Raw genomic sequence first — 15,359 nt, forward strand, 5'->3', positions numbered from 1 at the left:
ACAGTGGTGAGTCATTGTAAGCAGCTCTGGCCATAAGAAAGAGTTGATACGTTCAGGAAATTTGTGTTATGGTAACAAAGGGTACATTTGATAGGGTACTTAGTTGTAACAATTTTATTGACATAAATTCCAGATTAGTTTTAAGTGTCTCTACAACACTTGATGTACCTGTGCGTTTGAACTGGCGAGTCCACATGCATTTGCCTGAGGCGGTGCATTTGGGGCAGTCGGAGGCTTCACAGCTGGTCTCAGTACAGTTGCTGGACAGGAAGATCTCTCTCTGGTTGATGCGACAGTCATGCTCTGATGTACAGCTGACTGAACTGCTGATACAGGCCCCCTCTGGACAGTTGGTGCACCACTTGCACTGCAAGGCAGGCTGGAGAGCCAAGACAGAAAAAACAACCAAAACAAACAGTAACACTTTAGTCAGTTTTCAGTTTATAGCCGTCTGTCTTTAATCCTCATTGCTGTTCCAATGGATCCAATGTGTGACTGTGCTACCTGAGCTGGACTGGAGAAGGTCCTGGGGTGTCTGGCCAGACATTCACTGCAGGTTTTCAATCTGCGACACTGGTCTGGTTGTCGAGGTGTCGGGGAGCATGGAGAGAGACCGGTAGAACAACCCATTCTGCCAGACAAGGAGAAGATTTTTAGAATAGTCTTATTCTATTTTATCTTTATTAATCAAGGCCAACTGAAATTGACTTCATAACAGTATGATGTTAATAAATAGATTAACTATATACTGTACACATGGATTCAGATAAATGAATTGCAAATAAAAGAAACTGGACAGACATCCCAATCTTATGCAAAACTGTCAAATAGTACAAGATGACCAGCAACAAATAAGTGCTACTGACAGGACATTTTGAACAGCTACGTACTAGTGACTGGTTGAAGCGAACTGTCGAACAAAGGTTGAAAGACCAGTTTTTGCAAAAGTGGCAAAGTGAACTCAATAGTATGACATCATGTGACATATCTATGTTGATTACAAACAAGAGTTCAAACTAGAAAAATACCTTCTATGTGAAAACCGTAAGTATAGACAGGCTATTTGCAACTTTAGGCTAAACAACACAAGAATTCCAAAGGTCATCGGTAGATATAAAGGACTGGAAAGAAGTCAGAGGATTTGTAACCTATGTAATGAAGCCAGAATTGGAGATGAGTACCATGTTTTGTTGGAATGTAAGAATACTAGCATTATGAATTTCAGGCAAAAATACCTGCCAACTTATTTTATTACCTATCCATCTATGTTTAAATTAATTGCATTTCTAAAATCTGAAAAAGAAAGTAATCTATAAATTGGGTGCTTTTCTGAAAAATGTTCTTCCACTGTTCAAATAGTGAAAGCCTTTCGATATGTATATATGTATATTGTGTATTGTAATGTATACTTTTTATTGTATACTTTTATGAATCTGTGCTCCATACCATGTGATCATGGTAGAGTTAAATAAATGATGATGAGTTTCTTGCAACAGACGTTTAGACTCCCACAAATGTTAAATGCTTCCAGCCAACAGTGTCAAGTGTCAAGACTTGTACTTAGCGTTCAGTTTACTTTAGCACAGGATTGCATACACAAATATGGTGCATTGCACTGCCACATACATAATTAGTCTAGGGAAAAAACATTCCCTGGGTTAAACCATTATCCTCAGGGTTTTACAAGTCTGAAATTAAATGAGAAGAAAACTTCAGTTTAGCCTGTGCAGTCGCGCAAATAATTCCTACAGAAAACCAAATTAGCCAAAGCCCATCTATCTCGCTGTTCAGCAGAATGGATAAAAAGAAAGTCTTCCTTAGACATTTCAACATAATGAATGTTGAAAGTTATTTTTGTGCCTCCACTTTTGAAAATTAGTGGCTGCAACATTGGCTTGGCTTTCTATAGCTTTAACTTGACAGACACTAGACTATTGAAAATCAAATTCAGGCCAATCTGTCCAGCTGAAAAGAGCCACCAATTAAAAGCATGGCAACTAGTTTGGAGCACAGCTGGGCTGTGTGAGTTGCTTTGTTTCCTAGAAGAAGAAAATGAAAGATAGAAAGGCTCTGTTTAGACTCTGTGCACACTGAGGACAGAAAGCATTGTTGAGCTTTATCAGTGAGATGTAAATGACTTCTCTGTCTCCTCCTGTTTGTTAGGAGCATTATGCTATGCTTACACTGGCAGGGACTTGATCAGAACTCATTGGAAATAAAAGACTCCAGACACTTTGTGTAGTTATTGCTGCTGGTGTGTATGCACATCATTCAAACAAAGATGTTCATTTGGCCAAAGCCCCACTGTAAGTGGAATAAGGTAAGACCTCAGGGCAATGCTACTATGCAGGTATTCAGATTGTTCGAATGTCATACCTTTCAGCAGTATCTGAGGAGGCACACACACCCCTACACCAGATACAGCTGCCTGTGGTGGAGTTACAGGCCTCTGGCGTGGGCAGCAGGGAACAGGGATCAGAGGGCACGGTCAGTGTCAGCAGGCGGCCCAGCGTGACGCCGTTGAAACCTCCCGACAGGAAGAGGCGGCCGTCCCAGCTTGTCATGGCCAGAGACACTGAACGGTTGACTGGCTCGCCCACCGCCGAAGCTGATAGAGGGAGAGAGGGAAGAAGATACAGTGGTTTGGAAGAAAGAGTGGTTTGATAAAAGAAAAGAAAAGAAAAGCAGCCACAGAGAATGAAATAATTAAGATGGCCATAGCATGTTTAGAACATTTATTAGAAATCTTTAAAAAGACCTGCCCTGCCTATAATGAAGGCCAAGGAATAGTACTAGCCAATAGTTTACGGAGATGTTTTTATAAGTCTATAAGTTTTGTTCTGGACCAAACTATTTTACAATGATTTCAAATAGTTTTACTCACTTTGTTCATAATTTATAATAATAAGTAAACAAAGTCAAGTGAATTACCTGGCTGTATCCAGGTGTTACAGTTGATCTGGTAGAGAGACACAGAGTTACTATAGTCCTCTGCTTCTGTCCTCCCTCCAACAATAACCATGGTGTCTTTGATCAGGTCTGCCGCATGGAAGAAACGAGACAGGGGCTGTATGGGGAAGAACATATCTAATATCATATTTTAAACTCTTCTCTGTATATTGTCTCATAGAATACAACACATGCTCACATTAAAATGTAAAGGATAGAGCCTGACCAATGGCAGACTTTAGATTTTTCATCAATAGCAGCTAAGCTACTCTTCCTGGGGTCCACAACAAACATAACAATAAAAACATTCAGAATACCAAGTGTCTACTACCGCCTAGTGCCTACACTACAGTACCTTGTTTCCCTGTGAGGGGACCAGCAGAGACCAGGTGAGGTTGGGGTAGTACAGGCTGTAGAGTTCTCCGGAAGGCTCCACGGTCTCCACGTGGAAGCGGTAGCCTCCGAACACATAGATGGCATCAGTCTGCTCATGATACACTGCTGAATGGCCATACAGACCTGAAGGAAGATGCAAAGACAATTCAGTGGTCAGTCAGAGTGAAACATAATCTCTGAACGAGACTTTATCATACAAAACACTGTCATGTACAGTGGAAGTGATTATATGCCAGTTAATTATAAGCTATGTAAACACTAGACTATATAACACTATATTACAGCTTTCAACACACAAAGGCCCCTTTTCAACCAGGGTTGAACCGGTGTGGTTCTTTTTTCCCTGCGTAATAATATTGAAACAGTTCAGACTGTTTCTGCTGAAAATGAATTGGTTCAGAATCAGAACCCTATTTGTTTGGAAAAGGTGCCAAAGAGCCATGCAGATGCACAAGAGTGCTGTAAAACACAACGCCCATTTGGTTTATATAAAAGTCACAGGATAGGCCAATTCAGTTCAACAATTATTAAAAAGCAGCAGTCTATTAGAGCTCCTCCAGACCTGTGGGAGGCGTCCCGGTATGAGCGGAGATGGTCCAGTTCCCAGACAGGAGACTAAACTCCAGCAGGTGGTGGTTGAAGCCGTTCTCAGGCGAGTAACCTCCGATCAGCAGCGCAGAGGTGTCTCGGCGCACCGTTAGAGTGTGGCCTGCCACCGGGGGCAGCAATGAGCTCTAAGGGTGGGAGAGGAGATCACGGTCAGTCCACAGGCATTTATTACCATGATCCAGTAACCGTTTAATTTCAAAATGCTTTATATCCATTTTAGCCATAATGTAGTATAAGACATGTGTATCCCATTCCAGAATGAAACTCAGTTTTGTATCACTATCTCACCTTGTACTCTCTCCAGACTAAACTACTGAGGTTGAGACTCCAGGTGTCCATGGCAACACCCTTCTCGGTGACCCCGCCCACCACCATCATAAAGGTGTGACTGGCTCCCTTGCCACCAAGGAGAGGCTCATGATTGGTCAGCAGGACAGAGGCGTGGTGGTAGCGAGGGATGGGGGTGGAGCCTTCTTCTGCTGAGCTCGTCAACATTTGGGTCCAGCGGTGCTCTGACACTGAATATCTGAACCGGGCAGCAAGCATGTATGTGTGTATGTCACTCATCCATTCAGTGATGGACATACATAGTCTTTACAGCCTCAAATTGTAGCTTTAACCCAGTTAGACCTGAGGCCGACTCTAAAAATGTGTTCTAGATCAGTTTTCTGAAGAACTCATGTTGCTATATCAGTGTGTTCCACAATGTTTTTTAAATAAAAATAAAAGAGAAATCGCAAATATGCAAGTTCATAGCACGACGTGGCGGACTATGAGCTTGTATATTTGCTATTTTTGAATAGCCACTGAATAAAATAATGGTTAACCCATTTAGGCCTGACCTCGACATTTTAAAAGATTCTTATAAATCCTCCAGTTTTCTGAAATAATATTTTCACGATAATAAAAAAATAGCAGACCTACAAGCTCGTAGCGTGCCACTCGGTGGCGCGCTATGAGCTTGTAGATCTGCTATTTTTCAATAGCAAAATTATAACATAATGTTATACAAAAGGGGTTCCCGCCCAAAATGGGTTAAGAAAATCACAGATGCGGTTAATATGACATATGACATAATAAAAAAAAGGATCTTTATTAAATAAGATGCCATTGTTCACCTGTACACGTTTCCCAGGATTCCCTCTGAGAGAGAGAGTCCCCCATACATCCAGAGGTTGCCCTGGGGCCCAGAGAGCAGAGAGTGTCCCATCCTCTGGAGGAACCTGTGAGCTTGGTTCTGTGGGCCAGGAGACAAACACACAGCTGGAATGTTACCCGTGTCACTTTAGGAAGAGAGCAAGGGAGAGCAAGGGAGACTAAGGTTTGAGTGCACGTGCAACCATATTAAGTCGCTTACCACTGTGAATTGTGTGTTCAATAGTGTTTCCCACACCAAGCTACTGGAGTCCACGGGAACAGAGCAATCGGAGCCACCCCAGCCATCGGCGCACACACACACTCCCAGCGACTGAGACGAGCAAAGATATCAATCAGCAATCAATTAGCTCTTCACAAGTACACATTGGTAGACTGAATATAACTCAGCAGTCTCAAAAAGCATCACAGCGCTTACTATATTACAAGATCCTCTTCCCTCTGCGAGTCCACATTCCTGGGGACAGACTGGCTGGTCACAGTGAGGCCCGCCATGGCCCTGGGGACACTGGCAGAGGCCTCCTTGGCACTGGGCGTCTCCCTGGCACACCGGTGACCCGTCCTCACCGCCGTCAGCACTCTGGCCACAGCGCCGCACCCAGTAGGAAGCGTTGAAGCCCTGGGGTTTGTCTGAGGACACGTTGGCCTCAAAGTAGACCGAGATCACACCTGGTGGTAAAACAAAAGATTAGAAGTGTTTATTCTGTTCTGCGTTATCCAACCATTCGATTTTCCAATTAAAACTAAGAAATGAACAAATCTGTGCAATAAATACAAGGAGAAGGTTGCAGTTATTACCAGAGGTGGCCTCCACTGTGATTGGCTGTGTTCTGGTGGTCCCACAAAACGCCCCAATCAGATTGTGGTCTGAGTGCACCACTCCGTTGCCCAGGAAGCGAGGAAGGCCATCAAAAACATAGATGTAGGAGCTCTGAGAGACAAACGGGGAACGTGTCATGGGGATTATCATGCATTATATTACTTGTGTCCTACAAGCATTTGTGTACGTGCCGTGCGTGCATGAAATGCTCTACTGTCAACAATTCAAAAGCAACATACAGTAGCAGTTTGTTTTAAAGAAGAGGTCTTAGTTGATATTTCTAAATGAGTCAATGACTCGTCCATAATGTGAAATAATTTTGTCTCGTCCATAATGTGTAATAATTTTGTAGAAGTTGATATCAATATTAATGATTGAGTGAAATTGCATGTCCACGTGGTCCAGTCAGTACTCACAGCACATTGCGTGTGGGAGTCTGGGTGCAGCGTGAGAGCCACAGGCGGACACAGCTGGCCAGGGAGACATGGAGCCAGGTTCTCGGTCACAGACAGAACCCACAAACAGTGAGACAGGCCTCCCTTTCCCCCGATGCCTCCTCGCCACCCCAGGGAAGAGGAGAGAGGCAGGGGGGAGGTAGAGGTGGTCGAGAGCAGTATGGACCGTCCTTGACATTGGCGGAAGCATGTGCCATTGTTGCTGAGGGAGAGAGACTTATTATTTAAGCAAAACAAAAGTCAGCATTGATGGAGAGAAATGTATGCTCAGACTTGCTCAGCCATGAGGTTTTTTTACTACGATAAAGCACAGGGCCTTATGAGACAGTGATAAAACTTGGAAAACACATAAAGACTTCTCATTTGTCCAGCCTTTATTATCGTGTTGCTTCAAAACTAAGAATAATACAATAAAAATAATATATTCACACTGACAATAAACAACAGAATTGATGTAGGAGCCTGTGAGGTGTTTTCTCACCTGGGGTCTCCGTAGTATCCAGGCAGGCAGGACTCGCAGTGTGTTCCCTGGGTGTTGTGTGTGCAGTAGCACTGGCCCGTCTGGTTGTGGCAGTAGCCCTGCAGTGGGTCACCATGGCCGTTACACTCACATGGCACACAGCCGCCACCACCAGCCAGAGCCGAACCAAAACCACCTGGACGACAGTGCTCACAGTGGGGGCCCGTGGTCCAGTCTAAACGCAGGGGCCAGAGAAGACAAAATATGAGAGACAGAAAAATAAAAGAAAGAGAGCGAAGAAAAGAAAGCAAAAGACAGCAAAAATGTGAAAGAAAGAAAGAAAGATGTAAACAGAAATCCCAAGGCAAAGAAAGATAGGATGAACAAGAGACAAAGCAAACAAAGAAATTGATATATACACACACAGGACAGACACCAGAAAGAGCAAAGCCCAGCAATCTGTTATGTCTCACCCTGACACTGGTCGCAGATCCCTGGGGCAGTGATGCAAGTGGAGTGGAAGTTGCAGCCACAGTCAACGTCACACTCTACCCCGCTTAGCACCAGGGTAGCAGGGTCGGATGTCCAGCCAAGGGAGCATTCACACTCGAACCGTGGGCTGCCGCTGCACTGGCCCTTGCGACACTCATTATAACAACTGGGGGAGAGAATAAAATGTCAGAATTGAGATGCATTTTATTTGCCAAGTCCAGTGGCCAGAAGTATCAATGTTGATAAACATGACAATTTATACATTTATTTAATACAATGGAACAATAAGCACTACAGTAGACAAAATAAACACCATTATACACATGAACAGTGATATGAATCAGTGATAAAATAAAGGAGTGAAAAGTGTAAATCATGCCAGTTCAAAATGTCATGTCACATTAAACACAAGAGTGTAAATGGATCCAAATGGACCCTTATGGGTTCCTTAAACTTAATTAATTTACAAGAACGTACAAAGTCTGTTGGGGGAGATAACTCAATGTTAATATATGTGAGATGGTGGGTCTTTGGTTGCCAGAGACCGTGATAGGTGGAGAAACATTATCGATGCCTTCTTGCGATCGAAGAGCATAAGTAAGTGAAATGGTGTTTCCTTACGTCTGGTTGCAGTGCAGAGTGCCATCCCCTGTGTATCCCCTCTCACAGTGGCACTCGTAGGACGTGGGGGTGTTGACGCATGTGGCGAAGGGGTGGCAATTGTGGAGCCCCAGCCTGCACTCCTCCACGTCGGGACAGGAGGGATAGGACCAGACGGCGTCCCACTCGCCCTCGTCCAGGAGCTCCAGCCGTTCCAGTTCGATGTCCATGTCCATTTCAATGGGCCGTGGCGGGGCCAGCGTCTGGGGCTCCGGGCTGAAGGATGAGACAAGCACATGATAATCTGTTTAGATTACGCCTGGATATTAACCATCTTAATACGAAGTTAAAAAATAATAATAATAAGAGGGATGCTGGGGTTCAAGAGGTTACTGAAACTGTAATTACTGATTCTGAATGATTGCTATTCTGGTCATCAATGTCCCTTTGATGTTACCGTTCAAGAAAATTACATCACAATGAAAAGAGCAAATGAGATATCACAAGTACATCTACAGTATTGTTCTTATTTCTACTCAGCAGGCAATCACAGCTACACTTTGTGTGTTTCCATTGAATGGTCAAGGTTCTACCCTCGTCTTTTTCCTTTCCATTACTACCTCGTACTAGATAATTGGAGGTACTTCTTTTTGTGCACAGGACAGACATCCAAGTTCCAAGCAGGCTGAGCACATTGACATTAGACTCATTTTGCATGGTACTAGAAGTCCAATTATCTGACTTAGTAATGGTTTAGTAATGTTAATTTAGAAGACAAGTGTATCATGATTCACAATATTTAAAAAGTTAAATATGATCAATATATATAATATTGATAATAGAGCTCAGTATGTACAGTATATATAGCAAGCTATATTCCACTGACTGCTGAAAAATGTAAACTGACATTAATTGCCAACACACTGTGACACTAGTAGGAAAGCTGGCGCACAATGTAATAGGGGTTCAGGTTTCTTACTTGGCAGCCCTGGCTTCATCCACAGCCACACTGCAGTTGTAGACAGAGGAGTCATCCATCCCTGCCCAATCTCCTCTCAGACATCTGTGTAAATGGGTGGAATACAGGTAAGGACTGGCAAAAACACAGCATCACTCAAGAGCATCCGTACAATCATTAATTCCCCTTTGTGAAAGAATGGGAGATAGGCGGCAGTGGCTCAGGGGTCGAGTGACCGGATGGCAACTGCAAGGTTCCCAGTTCGAACCCCGGGCCCCCCTAGAGTTAGTGTCGTAGTGTCCTTGAGCAAGACCCTAAACCCCAAATGCTCCCGATGTGCAGGTTGGTACCGTGCAGGTTGGTACCATGCATGGTTTCCTCCGGCATCGGTGTGTGAATGGGTGAATGTAATCTCTGTAAAGCGCCTTGGATAAAGGCGCTATATAAATGCACCATTGACCATTTATAGGTGCCAACAATGCTGAATAATAACAATAAAACTAATGGCACAGTAGAGCACACATTGGTACAGAAGACAACATTACGAGGGAAAGGGAAGAAGAAAAAAATACACCTTGCTGGTATTCAGCCACTGATGTATACAATATCTCATGACGTTGTCGCGTGGTCAAAATAGCCAATCTACAAGCTGACAATGCAAACTCACAATGTGAATCTGCGACGAGTTGTGTTTGTAGATTGGCAATTTTCGCTGATCTACACCATGTACTCATAGTAAATTAAGCATATAAGACTAAGCTATTTTTGAGAATGTCTGCCCATTTATTCACATTTCTTACTTTCCAATCGTAGGGTTGTTGAAGTCACCACACCAGCCACACTGGAACGTCCGCAGGCAGTCTGTGCAAGTATTCAAAGCCGAGCACTGCTTACACTGGGGCACTGAGTGGACACTGGGCCGTAGATGGAATACAAAAGGTGAATTATACACCACTGACTGACTAATATTTACATAGAATGAAAATAGAATATTTACACAATTAGGACATAGCTATAACAATATTTTGTGTTTACTGTTGCCATGAAGGTAAGGAGAGTTAGAAAGAAAACTCAAACATGGACCTCATTGCAGTGCTTACCTGTCATACCAGTCTCTGCATTCTCCGTACGGATACTTAGTGAGGTAGGCAGCAAAGTAGAAGCAGGCCTGGGCAGACTCACACCACGCACACTGGCTAGAGTTAGACAGACACTCCCCGCACGTCTTCCGCCTAGGATAGACAGTCATTTAATCTCCTTCTTTTGAAGATTTATTCGATTTCAACTGGTTACTTATGGTTACTTCAATACACTGTTTGTTTGCTTTCATCATTTTACCACTGTATGCAATTATATTTAGTTATGATGTGTTAATATTGTGAAAACATACAAGTCACTAAGTATAATTTCCACTTTCAATGTTTGTTTGCTTTTGTAGCTCGCACCTGTAATGATTGAGTGAGCATTTTAAGTGAAAGTGTGTAACATTCCACCGAGAGGTCAACTCAGATTGCTGAGGTGAGATTCTCTGTGGTAGCATGGCTGCTTGCCAACTTTTCACTTGAGGCAAAATGTCATTGTTATGCGAGTTTGAGGGCAAAAAGTAGGTGGGTGGAAGCCAACTGGGTCAGAGGATTCAGAGATATTACTCACTGATTGCAGACTTTTGGACACCCCCCTGGGTCACGGATGGAACCCTCTAGCCTTCCCCGCCGGCTGCATTGGTAGTCGCCTTTCTTGCTGAAGTTGATTTGCCACTCGCAGTATGGGTCCTGCAGGTTAGACTTTTTCAATCATTGTACTCATTCTGTCGACATTCAGTCAAAACGCCTTGAGTTCTGATAATATAACATGTTAAATAACATAACATTGTACGTTTAACTAATCACATAAACATTCATTTTGTCTTACATTTAGGCCGATATTATGTCATTTTACAACGGAACCCATCACACAAAGGCCACGTCAGCAGCACAGAGACAAACAAACAGCCATCATATATCTCCCATAGCAACCTGGTTACCTGAGTGCATGCTGAGCAGTCCCTGTATTCCTCGCACAGCGTGCAGTGCTGTGGAGCCAGCAGCAGATGGCGCTGGGTGGCTCCTTGCTCCTCGGGGCAGGGCTCTTCTTCTTGGTTGGCCCGCAGGAGGCAGCGGGCCAGGGACGGACACCAGCCGCAAGACTGGTCCGACAGGCAGGCCAGGCAGGACGTGTACCCCGAGCAGAACCCCGAGCGGTACGGCTCCAAGAACAGGAAGGAGATCTCCTAGAATGAAATTAACCAGACTAAGTGACTAGGGAAGCAGGACAATATCAGATTCTACACATTTCATGGGCACCTAACAAGGACACTTCAATTCACTCAATTTAATTATGTGTTAATCACTCAAATAATGTCTGTTGCATGTCTGGTGAAATCAGTTTTTTGTGCCCAAGACAAATAGGAACGCCTGGTTGAAATTGGTTGATATTAATGTCACTGAGAAAACTGCATCCGTTCTTTTTCTTCACTAAGACAACCTCCTGTCCAACTGCCCCATGTCATTCGGACTTGGCACTCACACTTCCTCCCGGCAGTGCCGTCCTGTTCCAGATGAGGGCCATCTCGCTGGTCTGTCCCGAGCCAGAGTTGTTGAGGTAGCCCTCAGCCTGGACCAGGTAGCGGTTCCCCCGGGTGAGGTTGGGGAAAAGACGAGTCCCGTCTGGACGGGTCAGCAGCTTCAGCTCCTTCTCCTGCTGAGCTGCCCAGCGACCGACCACCTCCTTCTCACCACAACGCAGGGACAGAAGGAAGAGTGGAGAAGGACTTCATAAAATAGCAATGTAAAAACGAATTAGCAAAGTAAAAAAGAAATAGAAATGCATCTCTGTTACCGTAATGTGTCATTATTTTCAGCCATCCATTAACAATCTCATTCAACAACAAAAAATACATATCAAAAGCCAGGTTCTGTCAATTTGTCCAAACAGGAGTAAAAGCTGTAATCCATAACTTACATTATCGTTCTACTGGGATTTGAGTCCAGGTCCCCCCATATGAGAGACCAACTTTATACCACTCTGCCAATAAGGCATCAGGAGCTTCACTGAGTACCACTTCAACCACTAGGTGTCGTACCAACACCAGGTCTACATATCTCAATGGTAAGAGTAGGGAGAGATACTAAATACAAAAAAATATATATATATATATATATAAATAATAGCCACACACTCATAGCTTCCAAAGCCACACGTTTATATATATATATATATATATATATATAATAGCCACACACTCATAGCTTCCAAAGCCACACGTTTATTGGGGACACAGAGGAAAAACCAAAGTTTCCGACAGATATACTGCCTTTTTCAGGGTATGTATACGAGTGTATCTTCTTCAGGGAGAGCACCTGCAACCACTGTACTAGTCATACCATATAGATTAAAATAAACTTGTATCCATTAAAATAAGTTCCAGATTGCGAATGAGTGTCATTTTGAAACAATCGTCTCTTACCAGTTGGTTGGAGTTGGACCCCGGTGCCATGCGGGCCTCAAAGTGGAGCCTCTGGATGCGAGCCCACATGGCGACGGTCTCGATAGGAGGGGGAGCGGGCGGAGGAGCTCCCCACAGAGGGTGGATGAAGCCGCGGAACTGCAGAGCGACATCCATCTCCGTGGTGGGGCTCAGGATAATGTTGGTGCTTCGGAGGATGGATACCTGGGGGAAGTGGGGTGAGAATGGATGGAGGGAGGTGGAGGATGGATAGATGGAGGTGTACACCCATCAACAGAAGCACTACTCTCTACCGGCTGCTGCACACTGTCTACTTATGACAAAGTAAGCCTCTCTATGAGGATGTGGTAAAAAGCAGCAGGGGAGAATGGAAATAAAACAGCATTAGAACTGAGCAATGAAAGAAAGTCACTTGAAATACACATGGCAGAAAAGAAACAGTAAAAAGTGTGATCTGTGAAATATATCAAAACACAAAAATAGCCATTTAACAAGCTTTTGCCTTGATTACGATTAACAAACAAACGACTAAGCTTGTAGATCTGTTATTTTCACTGAATGTTCACCTATTTTTGCTGAATGTTCACCTATGACATGCCCAGATGAGGGATGCTAAAGGTTCATGTGGTTAAATTAAGGGATTACAGTGTCAAAGCAGAAGACTTGGAAGGTTGAGTAGAAGCAGAGGAAGGAGGATGAGTGTGTGTGTGTGTGGGGGGGGGGGGGGGGGGGGTTAGTGCTGTAGTTACAACAGGATTTAGGATTTGGGACTCCGTACCTTGTCAGGCTGGGAGTCGTTGCGGGGGTGCTGGAAGGTGAGCAGGTGCAGTCCCGGGACATAGTTCTCGGTGCGACAGGAGTGGAGGGAGGTTAAGAAACGGGTACGCTCCCCCCACCAGCCGTACGCCCCAGAGATCTGGTCCACGCGGCACGCACTTCGCTCTGCGAGACCGAGAGGGAGAGGTCAGCACACAACAGAAGACACACTTGACCTCTTTTGAGATTATATAATGTATTTTGTTTGAAAAGAAAAACAAAGACATACAATGCTTTTACTGGTCAATGGACTGAAACCAGTGCTGTCAATGCATCTTATTTGGGTGGTGCGTTCTCAAAAAAAAGGGTGAGAAAAGAGGTGACCTGACTGTACCCAAGCACGTTTTCAGCAGGAGAGGCAACTTGGATTGCAGTCGGACATGCCCATTGCTGGTCAATCGAGCGCAGTCGGTTCATCTCACTTCATCTATTGACGAGCGCCCCACAAAAAAGGAGTCTATCCTATTTCACCTCCCAATTTATTTTCCCGTCAAAGCACAATAAACCCCTCCCTCTTTCCTTTTCAGCCCTCTTTCCTCCCTCTCTGCATCTCACCTGACACCGGTAGGCAAGACTCGTTCTGGACACACCAGCCGAAGTCTCCGGGAGCGTGAGCCAGGGAGGGCGGGGTGCCACTGAACACCAGGCAGGACTGGCAGTCGGACAGGAAGCGTGCTAGACCCAGGCAACCGGTGCTGCCGCACTGTGGACACACAAGTGGTGGTTACTGGTTACATATGACAAAGACTCTAATGACAGATGTTAATGCTGCTAAAATCATGATAACCTGTAATCATAACTGTAGCATTGTATAAATGTTGAGGTTATCTTAATAATTTGGAAAATATGGATACACAATCATATGGGATTAATTGCAAAATAGCAGCACTAAACGATTTTACAAGATTTCCGAGATTCTGTCGATAGTCAACGCAATGCATTGATTTACAGCTTGCACATCAGTATTAGAAGAAAAAGAAACACAGACAAAATTGACGTTCATTCCACATTAAAGATGGGGTGCAATAGGGGGGGGGTCTTACTGGGTTGGACGGCTGGTACTCCCGACAGCGACCTTCACACCAGCTGCATTCGGGATTCTTCAAACACATGCTCTCGTCGGGTGCCTCAGCACATACAGCATCCTGAATGCACAAGGCACAGCATCACAAAGTGCACTACCAAATACAGACCTACATCTGAATTATTCGTCATCACTACCAGTCTACCACACCCCCTTCTGCCATGACTCCTTATACAGTGCCAACCAGTTCACCAGTCTCCTCATGAGTCCAACTCTCTAGTGCTTTCTGCACTCACCCTGCGTCGTGGATCACTGCTGATGAACAGCGGAACTTTGTAAGCCACAAGGTCTCCGCGGGCGACGCCGCTGTAACCCCCGGCAACCAGCAGTACCTGGCCCTCCATCACCGCAGCGACATGAGAGTACCGCCCTCTCACGGCCTCCCCTCCTATGGGAAAGTGAGACACACGATTATACTGTATGTAGTGTTGACCATTATTGATACTTTTCGTATGAGTAGTGAAAATAGCAGTTTTCTTTTAAGATGATAATGACATTGGAAAAACTAACATTGATACTTAAACTACAAGAGGATAAATTCTATAAAAAGTGGGAACTCTTCTTTCAGCCTATCGATAATGTATGAGGATTTCAATGAATGTATCCTGTAATACAAAAAAATTCAGCCTTGTTTTTGTCTTGTTTCCTATTTTTGTCCCTTGCTTGTTTTGTGTTTTGTTGTCTTTTTATCAATAAAAATTTACTGAAATAGATGATAATGACATTCTCAATGCCAGGTTGAAAGTGGTTCAAACCACTGTATAAGATGTGCAGCGTTTGTGATTGTACATGTTCATGTGTGCAAGTGAGAGAGTGTACAGTACATTGAAACATGGCTCTACTGGGACTCACTGTTCAGCAGACTGTCCCCAGCAGAAACCCACTGGTGACATCCTAGGTGGTAAAAGAAGATTTCCTCGTCGTAGCACTTCTCCTCTTGGTAATGAATATGCACATTCCCCCCTGAGAATTACAGGTTGCATGGAAAGAAAGGATATTACAATAAGCCCCAGGGTGCTGTGAAGTTTAAAATGTTGCATTTCTAGCTTCATTACGTGAC

General features: G+C 44.2%; 1 protein-coding gene across 2 annotated transcripts in view; it reads right to left on the reverse strand.

Moving 5' to 3' along the window:
- Window positions 1-15,359, reverse strand: part of megf8 (multiple EGF-like-domains 8) — a 29,639-nt gene that overhangs the window by 8,426 nt on the left and 5,854 nt on the right. The window contains exons 10-36 of one of the 2 annotated variants that reach the window (XM_080769151.1): window positions 15,152-15,262; window positions 14,536-14,687; window positions 14,259-14,360; window positions 13,771-13,918; window positions 13,178-13,341; window positions 12,400-12,603; window positions 11,460-11,660; window positions 10,918-11,160; window positions 10,548-10,666; window positions 9,995-10,126; window positions 9,695-9,808; window positions 8,916-8,999; window positions 7,958-8,212; window positions 7,318-7,502; window positions 6,866-7,079; window positions 6,346-6,586; window positions 5,908-6,040; window positions 5,528-5,778; window positions 5,312-5,422; window positions 5,073-5,191; window positions 4,243-4,480; window positions 3,908-4,079; window positions 3,305-3,468; window positions 2,932-3,067; window positions 2,377-2,608; window positions 505-631; window positions 169-379 (exon numbers count right to left, since the gene is read on the reverse strand). In XM_080769151.1, the coding sequence (XP_080625277.1) occupies window positions 169-379; window positions 505-631; window positions 2,377-2,608; window positions 2,932-3,067; window positions 3,305-3,468; window positions 3,908-4,079; window positions 4,243-4,480; window positions 5,073-5,191; window positions 5,312-5,422; window positions 5,528-5,778; window positions 5,908-6,040; window positions 6,346-6,586; window positions 6,866-7,079; window positions 7,318-7,502; window positions 7,958-8,212; window positions 8,916-8,999; window positions 9,695-9,808; window positions 9,995-10,126; window positions 10,548-10,666; window positions 10,918-11,160; window positions 11,460-11,660; window positions 12,400-12,603; window positions 13,178-13,341; window positions 13,771-13,918; window positions 14,259-14,360; window positions 14,536-14,687; window positions 15,152-15,262 (4,563 nt within the window). Of the gene's footprint in view, window positions 1-168; window positions 380-504; window positions 632-2,376; window positions 2,609-2,931; window positions 3,068-3,304; window positions 3,469-3,907; window positions 4,080-4,242; window positions 4,481-5,072; window positions 5,192-5,311; window positions 5,423-5,527; window positions 5,779-5,907; window positions 6,041-6,345; window positions 6,587-6,865; window positions 7,080-7,317; window positions 7,503-7,957; window positions 8,213-8,915; window positions 9,000-9,694; window positions 9,809-9,994; window positions 10,127-10,547; window positions 10,667-10,917; window positions 11,164-11,459; window positions 11,661-12,399; window positions 12,604-13,177; window positions 13,342-13,770; window positions 13,919-14,258; window positions 14,361-14,535; window positions 14,688-15,151; window positions 15,263-15,359 lie in introns of both variants that reach the window. The other variant, XM_080769150.1, reaches the window with a different exon arrangement.

The sequence above is a fragment of the Protomyctophum bolini genome (genome assembly GCF_963924005.1).
Source record: "Protomyctophum bolini genome assembly, chromosome: 7".
In the NCBI taxonomy this organism is placed as follows: domain Eukaryota; kingdom Metazoa; phylum Chordata; class Actinopteri; order Myctophiformes; family Myctophidae; genus Protomyctophum; species Protomyctophum bolini.